At 42.2% G+C, this 20,510-nt stretch overlaps 1 protein-coding gene across 1 annotated transcript in view; it reads left to right on the forward strand.

The window, feature by feature from the left end:
• KDR (kinase insert domain receptor) overlaps positions 1-19,119 on the forward strand; it is a 75,502-nt gene extending 56,383 nt beyond the window's left edge. Inside the window, exons 21-30 of the mRNA XM_078678186.1 lie at positions 1,845-1,995; positions 3,234-3,322; positions 4,772-4,894; positions 6,563-6,674; positions 6,787-6,886; positions 10,983-11,088; positions 11,892-12,037; positions 13,442-13,538; positions 13,635-13,723; positions 16,974-19,119. Of these exons, the coding sequence (XP_078534312.1) occupies positions 1,845-1,995; positions 3,234-3,322; positions 4,772-4,894; positions 6,563-6,674; positions 6,787-6,886; positions 10,983-11,088; positions 11,892-12,037; positions 13,442-13,538; positions 13,635-13,723; positions 16,974-17,151 (1,191 nt within the window). The 3' untranslated portion in view covers positions 17,152-19,119. The remainder of the gene's footprint in view (positions 1-1,844; positions 1,996-3,233; positions 3,323-4,771; positions 4,895-6,562; positions 6,675-6,786; positions 6,887-10,982; positions 11,089-11,891; positions 12,038-13,441; positions 13,539-13,634; positions 13,724-16,973) is intronic.
• Positions 19,120-20,510: the final 1,391 nt, after the last annotated feature.

Genomic DNA, 20,510 nt, shown 5'->3' on the forward strand with positions numbered 1-20,510 from the left:
TAATGTATGGATTACCGACTTTAACAGGTAAGTAATAATATAAATTAATAAAACGAATTTCGTTGTATGCACTGCATCACCAAATGCGATGCAGTGCGCGCAACAAAATTAGTTTTATTTATTTATATGTTTACTTACCTGTTAAAGTCCGTAATCCATACTTTACAACCCCCCACCCCGCCCCTCCCCCTCCCTACGTCACCGCCCTGCAGTTACACCTACCCCCGGCCGTCGCTGATAACATAGCATAACATACATTTTGCACATTAACCCTGAGATCTCTTAACAGTTAACAGTACTGCCAACACTGTACCTCCATTTACCTGAAATTCCATTTACCGCATGGGCCCAAGCCGTTAAGCGCCAAGTTCAGTCCATTTCTTTTGAACTAGATCTTTTTTCGCTCAGGCACAACCCACTAACTCTGGCCCTGGACAAGTCCTATATCTCTGGCAAACCCCAATCATATCTGCATGATTCATTAACAACCCAGGCAAGACAGAATATTCTGTTTATGTACCTCTTGGCTCTCAGGATCGTGGACTTTAATCCAACTTGGGCACGTACGGACGGCGCCATTGCTTGCCATCTTTGCAACTATCTCAGAGAATCCTGGCTACACCTGCTATGTTGCTGTACAAAGTTGGCCAGCGACCGACAGCGACTGATCCGCCCGGCTTTACGGAATCTGGGCCACAGAACATGCAGAGAGGCCTCGGACTGGTGTTTTTCAGAAACTACGACCTGCTTATTAGCTAGGGTCGGCAAGTTTATCCACCAAGTTAAAACTGCACTCGATTCCCAACTACAGGATACAGTTCCGATGTGCCCTGACAGTGGGCTTAGTGCTCCCCCCGCCGCCCCAAAGTTGTCAGCCTATAGTTAATCCAGGGAGTTGTCGACAAGTAATCGGAACCATCGGACTTAGGCACTTAATCTGGGTCGGCTAAGGGTCTGATGCAGAATCCACCAGTTGTCATCTGGCTCTGCAGCGTGAGTGTGGATGTCGAACCTCTATACGTCTCTCAGACTTTAGTAGGCGTGGTCCCATGGTGAAATCATAATTCTCATTCTTGTAAAAGAACCCTGATTGGACAATAGTAGAGAATATGTCAGTCTTGTAATTATATAATTGCACTAATGGTTTTACTTGGCTTTGGCCGAGAAGGGGGGGGGGGCATTTTATTGCATTTTACTGCATTTTACTGCATTTTTTTGTAATTCATCGTATTTTACACTGTAAAGATTTTAAGTAATCACACAGTTTATCAATAAACATATATAAACACTGTACCTCTATAAGTGAAAGGGAGTGGTATTTGCATTCAAGGGGCTTTGTGCTAGGCAATCTTCATTTTGTTGAAAGCCAACTAATGGAAAAAACTAAACAAAAAGTGGAAGTGTTACACATTGTAGATGACCGTGCTGACTGAAAACTCATTATAATGCTAGTTCCCCATGGCACCCCCAGTTGGGTGCACTCTTTATAATTCGCACCCTGTCACTTTAAGAGGCAGCAGCCTCTAAAGTGCCATTCTGCTCATCAGATGGCAGGGGGGAGGTGTGGGGTGCTGTCCTTGTGAGATGGGCAAGCGCAAACAACGTCACAAAGTTTGCTCAGGAGCGCTCACTATTGTAAACCCTCCCACAGGACCAAATGTGTTCATTTCTGATCTTTACCTGCCATTGGACCACAGTTCTTTAGCGGGCAGCTGTGGCTGCATCTCTTGCTTTATCATGCGCACTTCGATGTTTCATTTTTATTCTGGGAGGGGGGATGCAAGGTGATGTACTCTGTAAGTTTCTTGCCATTTTAATGTGTGAAAATTGCTATTTCATTGTAGAACAAAGCAGGACGAATTATAAATGGGAAAGAAATCTATGTTTCTGATGTCCCGGCTGAAGTTAAGCGTCGTTTGGACAGTATCACAAGTAGTCAGAGTTCAGCCAGCTCCGGCTTTGCAGAAGAGAAATCCCTCAGCGACGAAGAGGAAGGTAGGGCATTCACTGAAGGGTTGTGTTAGGAACTTAGCATTTAGTGTTTGCATGAGTCAGTAAAGGAATTACTCGTACTGAGTCCTTTGCGGCCTCACGGATATCCTGCTTCGATAAATTCATAGAACATTGAGCTGATCTATTCATAACCTCAAGCCTCTTCCATTTCACCCCTTTCTGCCACCCTGCCTGAATCTCTTTCTGCTTGTATGATAGTACAGGTGGGTCGATACTTCCTGAAACTGAACTAATCACCTTTATCCGCTTCTTGTACCGTCATTCCCTGAGCCCCTCATACTTAACACAGTCATGCAGTTCCCTAAACCACCATTGTTTCTGTACTTCTGTTTCTGCTCTTTCCTACAACACAATCAGCTTTCAGTTTTACCCATGCAAACTGACCTTCTCTTTCTCAAGCGTCATTAACTCCACCATATCATTGGTGTAGTTTAATGTATATTACAAACCCATGCCTTAAATGTGTTTAGTTCGCTGCTCCACCTTATTGTTATGCCCCATTTTTTCATCTAGCTTCTTTGAATCAATGTCATTCGTTTTGCCTGCTTACAAGCTTTTTCTACTCTTGTTTGTTTATGTTGTCATGTATTAATGTTTCTTGTGTTACATCTTTTAGTTTTCTCCATATTCGTTTTTGCTGAGCTCAGTAAAAACTTGTTTAACATAGCACTTGTGTCAAAATGTGCCTTTTGTCAATATCATGAGACCCATGTCAGCCCTGTGTTGCCAGTTTGCTCATGTAAAGCTTTGTATTGACAGTCCATCATCCAGCCGCGGGCCGATCTGGTAAGCGTGGTGGGCTGGGTGGGGGCGGAGGGGGGTTTGACAGACGATGACGAGGGAAAATGAAATAAATAATGTTCCCTCATCATCGTCTGTCAAAATTCCCCCTAACCCGGCCCCACCTCTCTTACCTGCAAGGGATGCGTCTGCCATCATCGCCTGTACTAAAGTTACACACCATAGGGCAGATTTACAAGCCCCTTGTGCCACTTTTGCTTTACTTTTAACTTTACTTTTAACATGGGAAAAGTGACGCATCTGACCCCAAGTGTACCCATTTTTAGCACTTCTTGTCTCTGTGTGGTGTGTATCACACTATGTTAAGTACCAAACTCATTCCCTTGCTCCCCAAAGACATGTTTACAGTATGCAAGGATATGCAAAGAAGCTGTCATGTATGTTACTCACAAGTGACTTTATTTATGTCTCTTCCAAAGAAAATGGCAAAAATCCACTGACCATGGAGGACCTTATCTGCTACAGCTTCCAGGTGGCCAGGGGAATGGAGTTTCTGGCATCTCGCAAGGTACTGTGTACTTGAAATCAACATTCAAAATATTCAGCTAAAAGCAAATTGGTATTCCAAAATAAATCTGCATTTAAATATTATTTACATGAACCTTCGCTTAGTATTTAATGACAAAATGATGTGCCACGGTAAGCAAGCAAGGAAAAAGGGTGGATTGTGATTTTGGGAAGAAACTTAAATGAATGAAAGGGAATGAAGTGGAATACCTGCAGTGTTTGAAACACTATAAAGGTTGCACGCCCAAGGAATGCATGATGAATATGACATTATTGGTTCTGACTGCCAGGGCAGTGGATGGAATGCAGAGGAATGAGGAAGGGAGAATGTGAAAGAGAAAACAAATGGGGCGGAATGTTAAAGTGGAAGGGATGTTGAGAAGGCTGAAAGCAATAGTAGACGCAAAACTGGTGGAACCACAACAAATGAATTAGACAAATTACTGTTCAGGTCTATTCTGCATTTAGGGCTCAATTCAGCACATAGGCAGAGCCTACATTTGTTTTTTTTTGTTGCTTTTTCCATGTATGATACTAAAGTGTTGACAAAGTGTGTGTGATATCTGCTTTTTCACTTCTTTAAATTCACTGCCCTGACAGTGGGCTTAGTGCTCCCCCCGCCGCCCCAAAGTTGACAGCCTATAGTTAATCCAGGGAGTCATCGATAAGTAATCGGAACCATCGGACTTAGGCACCTAACCTGGGTCGGCTAAGGGTCTGATGCAGAATCCAACAGTTGTCATCTGGCTCCGCAGCGTGAGCGTGGATGTCAAACTTCTATATGTCTCTCAGACTTTAGTAGGCGTGGTCCCATGGTGAAATCATAATTCTCATTCTTTTAAAAGAACCCTGATTGGACAATAGTAGTGAATATGTCAGTCTTGTAACTATATAGTTGCACTAATGGTTTTACTTGGTTTTGACCGAGAAGGGGGGGGGGGGCATTTTACTGCATTTTATTGTAATTCATTGTATTTTACACTGTAAAGATTTTAAGTAATCACACAGTTTATCAATAAACGAACCTTCTCTTTACTTACTTTACTTACTTCTTTAAATTCACATATTCAGCTTAGGTGTTAATGGCACAAGATGGTGACCTATTCACTGGTTACAAGAGTTTGCTTTCGTTGTGCATAATCTACAATATGATAACAAAAACAAATATACATTCCTTACTTGAGAATTCTCGGAGTAACCGAACTGGGAAGTAAAGTCAAAGATGATTTTCAAAAGACTTTTTGGTTACTGTGAACATGTAATGTCTCAATATCACTTTAAGTTAGTAGGTTGGATGATGATTTTGCTCTGAAGCAGTTTACTACAGCAGTTATTTTTGCATGCATCAATAATCAGTTGAAACTGAGGGAATTAAATATATGAAAGAGGTTAGCTGTTGATGAGAAAAGTCATAAAATGTGACAACCTTTATTTCCTCTTCTCATTGCAGTGCATCCACAGAGACCTGGCAGCGCGCAACATACTCCTGGCAGAAAACAATGTGGTCAAGATCTGTGACTTTGGTCTAGCACGAGACATCTACAAAGACCCAGATTATGTCAGGAAAGGAGATGTAAGTTGTCACATAAACTTTTGTTATGTTATGTTATGTTATTTGTAGTTTTGTATAGCGCAACGGTTACTCAAAAAGAGTGTCCCGGCGCTTTAGGTAAGGGGAAGTAATGCAGAATAACATAACACAGATTAAAAGAAATGAACAGCACACAGACAATAAAAAAGAACAACCTGGAAACCTACTGAGAGAACAGCAGGGTTTTAAGCCCTTTCCTAAACTCAAAAAGAGAGGTATCCCCCCGAAGTGGGAGCGGCAACGAATTCCACATCTGTGGGGCCAATAAACTAAAAGAACGGCCACCCAGGCGGGCCCTCTTAACCCGAGGGACCGACGCCAAGAGTAGAGATTCAGACCTCAACGACCGCGCCAGATGGTAAAAGGCCAGTCTCTTCTGGAGATACTTCGCCCCCACCGCATGGAGCGCCTTATAGGCCAAAGTCATAGCCTTGAAGGCAATCCGCTTGCGGATGGGTAGCCAATGTAGCACCAGCAGTAGCCCAGAGACGCTACTGCGTCTATTTAGACCAAAAATGGCCCTGGCCGCCGCATTCTGCGCCACTTGAAGCCGCTGTAGCAGATACTCTGGTAGGCCCAGGTAAAGAATGTTGGCATAATCCAACCTGGAGCCTATCAGAGCCTGCACAGTCAACCTCCTGTGCTCCTCAGACAGAAGAGGCAAAAACCTCCGCAGCATTTTTAATAGGCCAAAGCAGGTGCCGGTCACCCCCAGAATCTGGGCCTTCATCGTCAACCCCACATCCATCTTAACCCCCAGGTTTTTAGCCATAGGGGAGGAGCCGGATGGTGGGAACATGTCGACGGGCCACCAGGTCTGCCAGCTGGGCTCTACATCGCACCCGAAGAAGAGTACCTCCGATTTATCGGAGTTGCACTTGAGGCTGTTCAGTTGGAACCATGCGAACACCGCCCCAAGGCAACTCCGGATACTCTCCCCGTCAAAGTCAGCCCCTCTCACGCAAGAGAAGAGGAGCTGGGTGTCGTCGGCATACGACACGATCCGGGCACCAAACGACTCCGCCACCGCCGCCAGTGGGGTCATAAAGATGTTAAAAAGGGTCGGGCTCAAAATAGAGCCCTGAGGGACCCCGACTCCCAATGGCGGCATAATGGCGGAGTCAGGTGGCGTCCAGACCGTCTGCCGGCGGCCGGCTAAAAAAGACGAAAACCATTTGAGCACCGTCCCCCGGAGACCAATCTCGAAGAGTCTTGCGAGAAGGCCATCATGGGGGACGGTGTCAAAAGCCGCCGACAAGTCCAACAACACCAACATGACTTTGCCCCCGGTATCCAACACCCCTTTAATGGTTTCAGAAACCTCAAGGAGCGCGGTCTCGGTGCTACGATTAGAGCGAAAGCCTGACTGAGAGTCATGCAGAATCTCATGAGACTCCAAAAAATTGGAGAGCACCGACTGGACGTGCTTCTCCAAGATTTTTACCAAGGCCGGCAGCAGCGAAATCGGCCTATAGTTAGCTGGGACCTTTGGGTCAAGGCCAGGTTTTTTAAGTAGCGGGATAACCATGGCCTCCCAAGGGGAGATGGATTTTTTGCATTGATTCATACTCAAGCAAACCTTCCTGCTATTCTTCTGCGACCTGCATGGATCCTTCCCTTTATCTGATCAGTCCTTTTTTCTGTTTTCAGGCTAGACTTCCTCTGAAATGGATGGCACCAGAAACCATCTTCGACAGGGTGTACACAACTCAGAGTGATGTATGGTCGTTTGGGATTTTGCTATGGGAAATATTTTCATTGGGTGAGTACCATTAAGCGTGGATTGAAACGTGGTTAGACTCTTGATCTAAATATCTCCACTGTTTGCACTTTGGATGATTGTGTTTAACATAACATTATTTTAACTATTTCAGGTGCCTCTCCTTACCCAGGTATACATATTGACGAGGATTTCTGCAGAAGGTTAAAAGACGGGACCAGAATGAGAGCCCCTGAGTATGCAAGTCCTGAGATGTGAGTAACTGAAATTCACGTACAGCAATTTAGGGAATTGTTCCCAGGAAGTGTCAACACCCTGGTTATACCCTTCCCTCATAAAACATATTGTCGCACATTACTGCAACATAGCTTCCGTCACATGTATTTTTATCACAGTGATATCCGCAAGTGATGGCAATCACCACAACACAGGGAAGACCCAACGACTTCCGGTGATTATTATATATATATATATATATATATATATATATATATATATATATATTTTTTTTTTTAATCAAAGAAACACATGTAAAAGCAGTAAAGTAAGTAATAATGGCATCAGCCACTAAACTGGAGTGCACCTTGATAAAATACTCGGGATAATCACGGGTCTGAAATAAGGGAGGTGGGAAAAGATTACTGGGTGAGATGGCTCAGTAAGTTACACAAATATAGACCTAGCCAATAAGTACTGCACCTGATACATTCAATAGTTTTTGCTGCTTAACCTCATAACGATCAGAGCCCCAGTCAATAGTGCTAATAAGAAGATTTAAGCACTTTATCACTCAAAACAAGATAGAAGCAAACCAAAAAGGTTAAACAAAAAGACTGGACACGCAAATGCTAAACAGTTTTAAAATGTAATGAGATGTCTTGCAGTTATTTACATAATTTTATTTATTTACATGATTAATAAAAATATATTGTACCAAGCCAGTATTTGCAGCACGAGTTTAAGTTATATTTACAACGCATCTTTAATAAAGTATTTCACAAGATGCCGAAGGAGAAGGATCGCTTGCATCAAGCATTTATTTATACCGTAAGACATTTGAAAATTAATTAAACTGCTCTTGCTGGCGAACTACAACAACGTCACTGCTCGGAGCATTATATCAAACAAAATAAGCACCAATTAAAGATTATCATAAAAACTAATGTTACACCCATTATATATTCCTTTCTATAACGGTCAACATATTTAATAAACATTTTCTTCCATTAGACCTGCATATGAAAACTGTGAAAGAATTTCAAATGTTAATAAGACAACTATTTATTATGAACAACGTTCTTTTCTTCTAAGCAATCTGCAAACTCGTTTTGAATTAACAATGTGCGGATATCGGAACTAATATTTGAACAGTTAGACTTTTCCTTAAAACCAAGTAACTTTTTACTTAAAACATACGTTTCTGTGAATCATAATTTGAAATTGATAAGCAGAAATAAGATCTTGTAGAATTATTGATATGCTCTACTAGCGTATAAAAGATTGTGAATGGTTTACACTTTGAAAAACACAGACCATGCACCATTTATGGAAGTTAGCGCTTCCTGCGTTACACTAGCATGCTTAGTCATTAAGATACCATACACACACGCCAGAAAATATAAAGCCACATAGCCTCACACTAGGGTTTTCATTTTGCAGTATTTTTTCTGCTTGCATTACAATTCTATCCTGCTTGCATTACAATTCTATCCTTTACATAAAGACTCCTAGATAAAATATTCTCTGAAGAGTTCAGATTCCTTACAATAAAACAGCAGACCTGGGACCGAGGCAGCCCACAATAATAAGAATATTTGCTTAGAAGCTGACAAAGTCGCTTATCTAGAAACAATAAAATATGTGTACGAAGGAGGGCATGTTTGAAACACACCAACAGGGATAACAACTTGATTTGTGTTGTAAAGCCTTTTGGTGAAGCGAACCCCAAACAGATGATCTGGGGGCCCAAGGAAACTTGCCCCTCATAGATTGCTTATGCTAGTCTCAAACAGAGCATATTGTGTTCATGGCAGAAGGGCTAAAAGCGAAGACACCCGCGATCATGCAACGAATGATAGCAACACAAAACTGGTGAAAGGATTCACTACAGTTACTACCACAACATTTACCAAACCAAGGGGCCTATTACGATGGAGGATTTTCCGCATCCTCCGGGCCGGCGGAAGCCACCGCCGGCCCGGAGGATGCGGAAAATCCTCTGCGGACCCACCAAAGACCCACCGCCACATTAGGATGGCTGGTGGGTCCTGGTTTCCGTCCGCAGCTTTTCCGCCGCGGTTGGCTTACAACCGCGGCCGAAAAGCTCTAATATGGTGACGGTGTCTCTCAGACACCGTCAGCCATATTAGGATGGGCTGTGAAAAATGCTTTTCCGCTGAGGTTTTTCCGCAGTGGAAAAGCATGTGTAACTTCACTGCAGGGGCCCGTTGCGGGCCCCCTGGGTGAAGGTGGGGGGTGGGGGGTGCACATGTGGGGTACCTATGGTACCCCCCTGCATTTGTATGTAGAAATCGGCAGGCACCGCACGGTGCCTGCTGCTTTCTGCATACAAATGCAATGTATGCATTTTTACCATTGCGGCGGGTGCGGCTTCAAGCCGCCAGGGTGGCAGTCACATCTTAATTGCACAGGAGGGAACTCCGCAGGCCATGCGGAGGTTCCCTCCTACTCTATGGTGGCGGACGGACTCAGGTCCGTCCACCATCATAATCGGCCCCCAAGTGTGCATTTGTGTTGTCAAGGCAGATCCAGTAATGCACTAGTGCCTCATGGGAACAGTCCAGCCATGTCTTCACTGGACTGGAGACAATCATCCTGGGACCGGTTTCGGGTTCATAACCCTCATCAGCCAGGCTATCTTGAATCTAGTGGCAGAGTGAGCAAGGGATCCACGTCTGGGCATACCCTACCAACTCAGGGCAAATAAAGCAATACCAAAGGGGATGATGGACTTAGCGCTTGAGCAAATCAAACACTTATCCCCAGTCAACTGATCTGGGTTTAATCCATCAACATTCTTTAGCTCACTCCACCACCCCAGTTCAGACATGCCCATATGCAAATCAGTCTGACCCTGTGCCTCATGGGAACAGTCCACCCCGAACTGCCAAGCCATGTCTTCCCTGGACCGGAAACAAGCATCCTGGGACCGGGTTCATAACCCTCATCAGCCAGGCTATCTTGAATCCAGTGGCAGAGTGAGCAAGGGACCCACGTCTATTTATTTTATTACACTCGCTAACCAAAAGACCTTTTAGACCAACACAGCATTTAGCATAGCATGTTACAATTCTTGAAGAGGAAAAGTTCACTACTTTTAGTTCCAGAATATAAAATATTTTTGGGAGGTGAGAAAACCTTTTAGGAGGGGGAAACATTTTATAAAGTATTACAAATCAGTCGCGGCCCGTGGAGGGAGTTACGGTGGGGCAAGGAGGCGGGGAGGGGGAGGGGCAGGGTGGGGGGTGCTAAAAACCGTCATATGGATAATTGCAGGTAAGTAAACAATTTAATTAATAAAACGAATTTCGTGGCGCGCACTGCATCGCAAATTCGTTTTATTAATTAAATTGTTTACTTACCTGCAATTATCCATATGCCGTTTTTTAGCACCCTCCACCCTGCCCCTCCCTCTCCCCGCCTCCCTGCCCCACCGTAACTCCCTCCATGGGCCGCGACTGTTACAAATGTATAACAAACTTCCAAGACACGACAGGAATCTTCTTCTAAAAATGAGTCGGTGTGGTGCTCAAAACTAATCTCTATTTGTTCTATTAATAGATTACTTGCAATAGCCCAATGAAACAAACATTTAATCCACAGAACCAGAAATGTTACAGAAATGCAAAATTCTGTTAGCAAATTTTGCTACTATTCAGCTTGACAGTATCGTCCCTAAATGTACCCCAAACTACTTTTAATATTCTTCTGCCTAAAGCTGCCTCTTTTTCTTTAATACTTAACATTACAACTGCTCCAAATCTCTGGTCAATCCCAAATGAAATTTAGCTCTAGTTCCCACTCTTGATCCGAGCATCATGTGTGGGTACATGGTAGTAAATTGCTATTTACCTGAACAGGATCTTACCCACAGCAGAAATTATACAGAAATATCAGTCTGTGGTAGAACATTTGCTGACCTTCCAAGAGAGAAAAAGAATGTCATTTCTTGAAAACAGATTTTACCATATTATGGAAACACACACCTGTTTAAATGTCAAACTATTTTAAAACAGTCTTTGGACTGTGTAATGAAAGGAAGCATTGCTACGCATGTAGCTGAGTCATCTCCTTATTTAATTAACAATGTGGATTTTGTTTTTTTCTCAGCTATCAGACAATGCTCGACTGCTGGTACGGAGAGCCAAAATTAAGGCCTGTGTTTTCGGAGCTGGTGGAACATCTGGGAAACTTACTGCAGGCAAGTGCTCAGCAGGTATGTGAATGTTGACAATTTGATACAGCCACAAATTGTGGCAGAGCATGTTTGTGCCTTGTTGTAAAATGTCTGTAAACAAAGCTGAAACTGTTGTTTGCCTTAGGCCATCCAAACTTTTGATATCCATAAGCGCTAAACCATGGCACATTAGAGGAGTCTTAAAGACATTGATTTTATCTCAGCTCCAAGGGGCAATCCGTACCAGCAAATGTACCATGGATAGGATAGAAACTTAAACACCTTCTGAGTGGACTCCTTCTGAATCTGCGTTCCTCAAAAGTCTGTTTTTCTACCTGAGTTTTTATGCATAGGATTAGCTCAATGCCATCCACGCCAAGGTAGAAAGGGGCAAACCTTTTTGCCACTTTTACAGTAAAAACTGTAAGCATAGGTTTAGCTAGTGCCATTAATACCGAGCTAAAAAATGACAAAAGCCTAATACCACTCCAGGCACTGTATTACAGCTTTAGATTGCTAAAATACAATGCAAGCCAATCTGGAATGAATAAAAGCAACCCTTTGCTTAAAAACTCTGCTAGAAAACCAGACATTTGAGGAAAGCAGATTCAGAGTGTCGGTGGTGTTGTAGGGTGCTCCATATAGAAATATGCATATATATATATATATATATAGTTGTACATGTCCTCAAATTCACTCAGTCGTTTAAGCTCTTAATTCATTTTTGTTTGTGAAAATCATACATGGAAAATATTTGTGTGCCTACTTTATGAGCTCTGTTGATTTTTTTTCTGCTGAAGGCTTGAGTATGTATTCTCATGACTGTTGATTTCATATTGTAGGACGGTAAAGAGTACATCCCAATGGGAGTATGTTTAAACATAGACGAAGATTCCGGGCTCTCCTTGCCAACGTCACCTGTTTCCTGTATGGAGGAAGAGGAAATGTGTGATCCTAAATTCCATTATGACAATGCAGCTGGAATAAGGTACTGCTCTATATTTGGGAAACATCCTATCAAGTATTGCGGTATTGAAGGGAGAGGTCAGAATTAGGAAGGAAGGACACTTCACCTGTTTTGTTTCTCCTTGAGTCTTTGTTTTGGATGTTGAGAACACAAAGCAGGCTTCCTTAATATTTCTTAAAGACTTTTTCTACTTTGTGAACAATTGTGATATTCCTTATATAGCTGTTGAGTATCAGTTTGAAAGGCATTCAAGAAATTGACCAGCTTCTAATAAAAGTAAGAGCGTGTGTGTTGGGAAGCTGAGGTAGTTCTGAAACATACATGCAGAACGTTGGCTCACTTTTGCATGGCATGATCAGGTCTAGATCAGGAAACGATTAGATATGTTTTAGAGCAGAGCTGAACTATACCTTAAGTTGATCGCTGCTTCCACATCTCAGCAGGACAGCCATACTCTTACCTTTTAATGGGACAAGCAGACCATTTTTCAACATGATTATCATTCTTTTAACTGTGATGTAGCAGCATGTTTTTAGAGGAACCCCATACTTAGGCACAAAATATTATATATGTCCTGCACCTTGCACCTACTGCGCTTGCAGGTGATCAAACATGCACAGATATTACAAATCTTACATTTTACCATATCACATTTCAATGAGCAGAAAAGCCCTCTCTCATTTCACATTTATTCTAGATACTTTTCTCAAATCTACTTTAAAAAGATGATCCCGCTAAGTACTGTAAGCCCCAGCCACAGCTGCCGTACTGTAAAACTTTTCCTACAGAGCCAACTCAAGAAAATCCCATTCTAAGGTTTACGTTTCGACTGTCATCTGTGAATGGAAAAAATAAGTATATGCTCCATGACAATGATTCAGGGGGATTGACTGGTTGACATTGACTCATGTCACTCAGTGTATGGGATAAGGTCTCCAATCAGGAAGACCCCGAAGAAACACTGCTGCGGAGGGCCCGTCATCCCTTTTCAGGCAATGTTTTAAGCCTGCATTCTCTATTTCCCATTCTTGTGACTGCTGGTGCTGCATTACATAGCTCTAACGACACGGAACATGGCAGCAACACAGATTGCGTCAATGACATGGTCCTAGTGGAAGATTGGCACTATGATGGCATGTTAGTGCATTACACCACATAATAACACTGACATAATTAAAATTCAGCTGTTCTGAAGAGATCCTCCAAGTGTTGAAAGCTTTAATGATGGGTGGCAGAGGTCTTCTCAAAAAGTTGTGCAACTGAGGCTGACCTTAGGGATCTTAGGGTGGATCAGTCATTAAAGAAACATTTTATTCTGCATTCTGCAGAATGCTTCATCGATTCACCAATAAATTCTTGTTTGAAAATGATTAAGTTCACGTGCAAAAACATAGTTGTTTAGCTGTGCTTTTCTTTCATTTGCAGTCGTTACCTAGAGAGTAGTAAACGGAAAAGCCGGCCTGCAAGCGTGAAGACTTTTGATGATGTCCCACTGGAACCGATAGTCAAAGTGGTTTTGGAGGTAAGATCATATATATATAAACTTTGACTCCTTATCTGTTTTTTTAATGAACATATTCTAATCCCTCATACTCTGATATGTATATCACTTTAATAGGATAATCAAACAGACAGCGGGATGGTCCTTGCTTCAGAAGAACTGAAGACCCTGGGAAACACAACAGGCAAACCATCAAACTCCTTCAGGTGAGTCTTAGCTGACAAGCTGATGTGCTCAGTAGAGGTCCACAAGTGGATCTTAATAGGGATGGGACAGATATTGCCTGGTTCTGAGTTCAAATATCTTGGCAACAAAATAGTCTTGTTTTTAGCTAGCAACAGCAAACGTCTAACTAAAGTGCCAGAATGTGTCTCTCTATTCAAAAGTAAATTAATGATCTTGACTTGTAATCTTACATGCTGTTCCATAAGTTTGCCAAAGCTGTAGAACCGTGCAACTAGTAGGTCACGGGTTTGAACTGTGTAGATGTGATGCAAACTCTCATTCTTATGAGGCTTATGAGTACGACTTGGTTGCTTGATGATAAGACTAGTTAGATAAATTGCAGAAGACTTCAAGGAAGGATCGGGGACCTTGAGAAGGTGGCTGGAAAGAAACCCAGTACTGCAGTACGCTCCATTGGCTCCCACTCTACAGTGAGCAAACTAAGAATCCTACTTGTGCACGAGTGGAACTTTCTCCCCTACCTTTCATTTAACTAGAGTCACTAGGGGAGTCCACTGGCCGCCACAGATGCGTCAGTGAAATCACCCATAACACTTTCTGCATCACGCTTCCCTTACTGCCAGCTTCCTGCAAGATATCACTGGTTCACATGGTGCTCGGTTTCCATTTAGACCACTGTGATGCCATCTGCAGTCCAAAAAGAAGCCCAGAACCATGCAGCTGGACTCCATTTTTGCTTTTATTGTTGCAAGTGTATCTCCTCTGGCTTTAAAACACTTCCCTTGGCTCCCTGTCTAAGAGAGCCCAAACTTCACAACCCTGGCCTCAGAGTGCACTATAGTACCATTAAGTAGCTCTCTAAGTCCTTCCAACCATATCAACCCAGCAGAAGCCTGGGGTCAGCATCCCAAACGCTACTTGCCACCCAACCATTCTGTTAAGAAATTGCTACAGTTAAAATCTCTCTCCCTACTTGTGGTATGAGGTCGTCTCCTAGACGTTTCAGGGAGGCCTGAGAACCACCTTTTTCACTAAAATATAGACACGAGTAAACAATAGTTCTATGTCTTTGATTTACCTTTTTGACACTACATCCAATTCAGTCACATGCCCAAGATTGGCCCCTCCACTCAGCCATACGGCACCTGACACCTGTCCATTAGGGGTCATCATTTAATGCTTTCTGGTGTACAAACTGCAGTTGATTTGGAGGATGACAATGTTTTAATACATGACAACCGTCCGGTCTCCCTTCGTGACAATCTCCGGCTTTCACTGTACACATCTGTACCGCTTAGAGCGCTTTGAGGCAGTTTCCAGCAGCATCACGTGCACATGTCTACCGAGTGACTGCTCTTGGGATCCGAGTCTGTCAGCTTGTCATTCCGTCCGTCACTCTCCCGACTAACAACAACGGCACTTGCCCTGCTCGTTTTCGTGGCAGGAAGGCGGCCCGTCCCGCCATTGTCTTGTCTTGAATAGCGGCTCCTTGACCTCAGAGGTCAGTTGCCACCGTAGGCTGGCCACAGACCCGCGGGCGCAACGCTGCAGTCAGTGCGCCCAGGGGCCAGTCGCACAGAACTCCTGTGAACGCGCTCAGGGCACCCAGGCGTGGAAAGCGGAAATGGGAAACTGGAGAGGCCAGTCAGGCGGAAAACAAGGCGGCCAGTGTCCACTTCTGCACTATCGTTGCACAGCGGCTGGGGTCAGGCCTGCAGGCATTTCTGTGAATCACTGCGACTGGTCCTCAATCCCGGCGTGCAAAGCCTATTGCTCTGACCTGCTTTTTTTGTTTGTAAGTTTGGATTCTTGTAATTTTCCTCCTATTTTCTGGTTACTTGCATATATATTACACCATTGCTCTTCACGCAATCACCTGTTTAAATGGCTGGTTCGGATTCTGGTACAGGTTCTATACGACCAGACCTCCATCCTCTGCACATCTTTACACTGAATCTAAAGGAATTGTGCGAGTTTGTATTAACTTTACTTCATTAATGTTCGGAATTATTTGATTTGAAAGCAGAAAGCGCTCTTAAAGTCAGATAGCACAGGTGGTTTATGCACCTGCTGTGCAGTCTTCTGTCCCTCACGAGTACAGCTTCGTATTCCATCTAGATTGACTCAGCCTTTCAACTCTCTCCTGTTGATCCGATTGTTGCCAAAGCTACGTAGTTATATATTGATAGTTCTATATATAATAAAAACTGATCTGCAGCGCACTGAAAATAAAATGAAACCTAATTTTGACTGAAAAGAATACTGTCGTCAAGGTATTTACACACGTAAGTCACACTTAGGTGCAGGACTTTCTTAATTTACAAATACAAATATAATTTAATGATTCAGAGGACGTCGGTTTGCCCTCATAAATACAGAAAATGATGCTAGTTCGGTGAAAGGGCCATGTGATCCAAGCTTTCCTGAGGATAGGTTCGTAGGTGTACCATGGTGAGGACACATGCCAAAGTAGGTAAACACTAGGTTTGTGAGTATTCACAAACGTTTATCAAAGATTTACTGCTCCGCATTTAGGGATTTGCTTGTTGTAAAAGGTAGAGTAAATCTGGTTTCAGCAAATAGAAGAAAAGGCAACACCTCTAAAATTGGTGGAATGGAGAAACAAAAGCATCTTTTGCACGGAAAATTTAATTTACATGATATTTCTGCATGTGGGGATGCACTGTACAAATGTACCTTTCTATGTGCAAAATATTTCATGTGTAGGAGTACTCTATGGATTCGGACAGTTTCAGGATCACAGGAAACACCTCAGCTTCTTCGACAATTCTAAGCAATTCGGAATTGACTCCGAATATACACATAGGACTATAGCGGTACATTTCTGACTTTTTGAGAATCATTCATTTATATTTAGTCAGTGTAGTTACATAATTCAGCAAACTTTTTTTCTACAAAAGTGAATCTATGAATCAAGTTTATCTATAAGGTTATACAACGTTTTTATTACATAATTGAAGTACCATGTAAATTTCAAATATTTGCCTATTTGTGGTTCGCTGAGCTTCCTACTTTTCCTATGTTTATGGCCTTGTGCTATTTTACCCAACAAGCTGGAAATATTTCCTTGGTTATGCAAGAAGTCGCTATAAAATGGGCGTTCATAGTATTGAGAATTATGAAAAATCCAGGGGCTTTTTATTTTCACACATTCATAATATTGTATCTACACAAGTTGGAGAGGGGCACTGGGTCATCTTATGAAAGTAAGCATATTTTATTCTGACATATTTCAACTTTTTTTTACAGTGTGCTGGTGTCCAGCAAAAGCAAGGAATCTGTCATGTCTTCAACTTCCCACCAAACAAGTGGCTACCAGTCGGGATATCACTCTGACGACATGGACACCACAGCTTTCTCTAGTGAAGAAACAGAACTATTGCATCAAGAGAACAAGTTTCAGAACTGCTGCACGCTTTCGGTGTAGCGTGACTTTGTGATCCAGCCGAACTTAGTTTCTGCTGACAAATCTGGAAATCACTGGAAATTTGTTTGGTCTTGAATATGTGCCTTTTTGGATATGCATGCGTTTGACAATCTGCCGGCCTTCAGTGAAGGACCGCCAAGGAAAGGGGACCTTTCACTGTGGACCATAAGGCCTAAATGAAGGACTTGTCAAGGAGCAGTGCACGCCCCGGGGCTGTAGAGTATTTGTCATTGATGTAAGGATTTATATATGTATATTTTTCTATAATTGAAATAGGTATTGTTTATTGACACTGAGTGTCTACCATTTGTCAATATTGCAGATAATAGCATTGTTAACGTAAAAACAAATGAAGGATTAGCTCTGAGCTATTTAGAGAAAATGTATATATATAATAGTTTGTGTCATTTAGAAGCTTTAGTAAAAGAAACCACTGTGATCATTAGTATTCGAACATTTGCATCAGAAGCTGCAGGTTTCTCATAATGGATGGAGAAGAGAATACGTACATGCCTTAGGTCATCTCTCTAATGAAGTTTTACTCGAAGTAGGTTGTACAAAATTCTTACTACTGATAGTCGTTTCTTATTCCCATGCTGACATTTTCTTGCACTGAAGATATTTTACTACTGTACTTTCATCCACACTTCTTTCTTCCCAAAATATCAGGCAAAATATTTTGAAGTGCCCTTTTGAGAGTTGTATCAGAAGTTAGAACAAAGACATTCACAGGAGAAATGGTCCATCAAGTCTATTTAGTCCTTCTGTTTCTCTGCCTGATGTGGAACCTATAGACAAAGCGTGGTTTCGATCTCTATCTTCATTTCATATGAACTGCCCAATCAAACAAGCCCGCCTTCATGCTTTTGTCAGCATCTTTGATTAGCAGCCAGTTATAATTAGTGTAATGCGAGAGTCGTCCCTAGGAGGGCGCTGTGTTGCTTGGGTGAAGGAAGGAGGACGCTGGGAATCATTTTACTGGAACACGGACACCTGGGTTCATCTTTTCCAAATTGTGATCTTTGGAAAAAACATAGTTGCTGCAATTTCTTTTCCTGCCAAAAGTGGGCGTGCTTAGAAAAGACTGCTCTCGGTGTTTAGCGCTTCACTTTTTAGCATTTCACCATCTTTTCTGTGGTCGTTTTAGGTGCTCTAATGCAGTAATATTCAGTAATGTTCTTTTAAAAGTCACATTGCCCGTGTACTCATAGTGTATGGGTTTTCGTATATTAATTTGTCAATAGAAGCAGTTCACTGTGGTAGCCCACCATATAAATGTGTTGAACTTAATTTCATGCATGCAATGAAGCACTGTTTAAATAAACTAGCCGGGCCTGGGCACTTCTATAGACATAGACTGCACAGTCGGAGTCTGCTGGGACTTAAAAGAAAATCTTCTAGAATTTGTCGTCTTACAGATTCTGATCCAATAGGAGTCCATGGTTATACTAATGGGTAATTGTTCTTGGTGCAAGCACACGTGTAAATTAGTGCAAGCAAGTAAATAAAATATACAAAATCTACATAAACCTTTTACAGGTGCTCTGCATCAGCAAGCACATGAAACTGACTGTCTATCTATTCACTTTATGGATGCGCATTTGTTTATTTATTTCCTTCTTTAGTTATCCCTGTCACTACAACCACATAACATATAACATGACAGTGAACAATGCACACAAATAACGTGTCTTGCAGCAGGTTAACTTGTAGTCTAAAGTAGTTGTTTTTTAATAGCTAATGTATTTTTTTATGGAACTCAGGAGTTGGGAGCCAACTATGCCATGTCAATTATTTATAACATGTTCACGTAGAGTAAATGTAATATATGACAGTTCATCTTTATAAATATATTGTATATAGATAAAATGTATATATATATATATATATCATGACAACGTTATGATTTTCATTTTATATCAGTATTAGTTATCGGTATTGCGAAAGATAATAAACATTTTTTGTCAATATGGAGTGTCTGCCCTTTTCCTTTAAAAAAAGTGAACACTCTGGGGTTTTTGGCTTTATAGATTGAGTTATATATGTTTTTAATATGGCCACTTCAAATTGGTGACCTTGTCAGGGAACTTTGATCTACCTCCTGGAACACAGACTCCCAGAATGCCACCAGGTTACTCTTTCTTAAACTCGCAAAACTACACAGTGTCAAAGCATACTCAGCTAACAGTGCTTGTAGATTGCCATTTGTTGTGTGGTAAGGATCTTGGTTAGGGTTCTCCAAAGTCGGTTCGGAGGGATGGATCAATGCCAGATTTTTAGTATATCCACATTTAGGTAAATGTAGTTATCTGAAAAATCTGGCATGGATCCGGCTCTCCGGGACCAGCACTTGGAAAATCCTGATCTTGGTCATCGGTATCCTGGTGTGAAAGTTCTGCACACTGCATGTACTCTTTAGTCTCAATAACAGCCACCCTCATGATGAGTTTTCAGGAATTTTGATTCCTTTTTGAGGTCCGGCTATGTCTGGTGTTTCAAGAGTTTGAGTCCTTGATTTTGCCCTGTACAAACAGCCTACAGGAACAACCTATCTCCAGAGCAATCGTTTGGGCAGGTGAAGGTACTTGCAAGGTGAGAGACCCTTTCTTATCTTGTATCTATTGGCTTTCAGAAACTTTACAAGTGCTGTTCAGAATTCCTATGTTGGGCTGTAAAGCAGCGCATGGCTATGAGTTTTGCTGCTGAGGAAAATGAGGTCATCAAAGTTTTTGATGATGTGATGCGATCATCCGAGCAGTCTTTAATATCCACTCTATTGCGAGTAGGACTGCTCATCCGAAGGTTGGCATACCTGTATTATAGCTACAGCTGTCTTCTACGTTTTTTCTACAAGGCTTTTAACTTTGTGTATTTACTTCTATTCATGGCGTGAGAACATTTTCCAAACAGTATTATGGGCAAAATGTGGCTGTTTATATTTCACTTATACAATCTAAAGTGGGGGAAAGATATCCCGAATTTAATTTACGAGTCATTACCTACCAGTGGTGGATACCACACAAGTATGCCACACTGCAGAACCACACAAAACCCTATGGAGAGAACTAGTAGCAGGGATCATGCCTGAGAAGGTAGTCCAGCATGGTGCCCAAGAGCAATGGGCATGTTCATCTGAGGGTACATCCTCTATTTTCCAAACATCAGTGCCCGTATTAAGGAGTGGGAAGTATCAGCGCTGCTGACCATAATGGTGAGCAGCACTACAGGTGTAAGTTCAACCCTTTACGGAGGGGGAAATGCCACCTGTCGATAAAACCCATTAATACCAAGTTACCACTAGTGGCTTTTCTTAACTATAGGTCAGTCAATATTGGTAAGGGATCAGTGCTTATGCCTAT

The sequence above is a fragment of the Lissotriton helveticus genome, chromosome 2_2 (genome assembly GCF_964261635.1).
Source record: "Lissotriton helveticus chromosome 2_2, aLisHel1.1, whole genome shotgun sequence".
Lineage (NCBI taxonomy): Eukaryota > Metazoa > Chordata > Amphibia > Caudata > Salamandridae > Lissotriton > Lissotriton helveticus.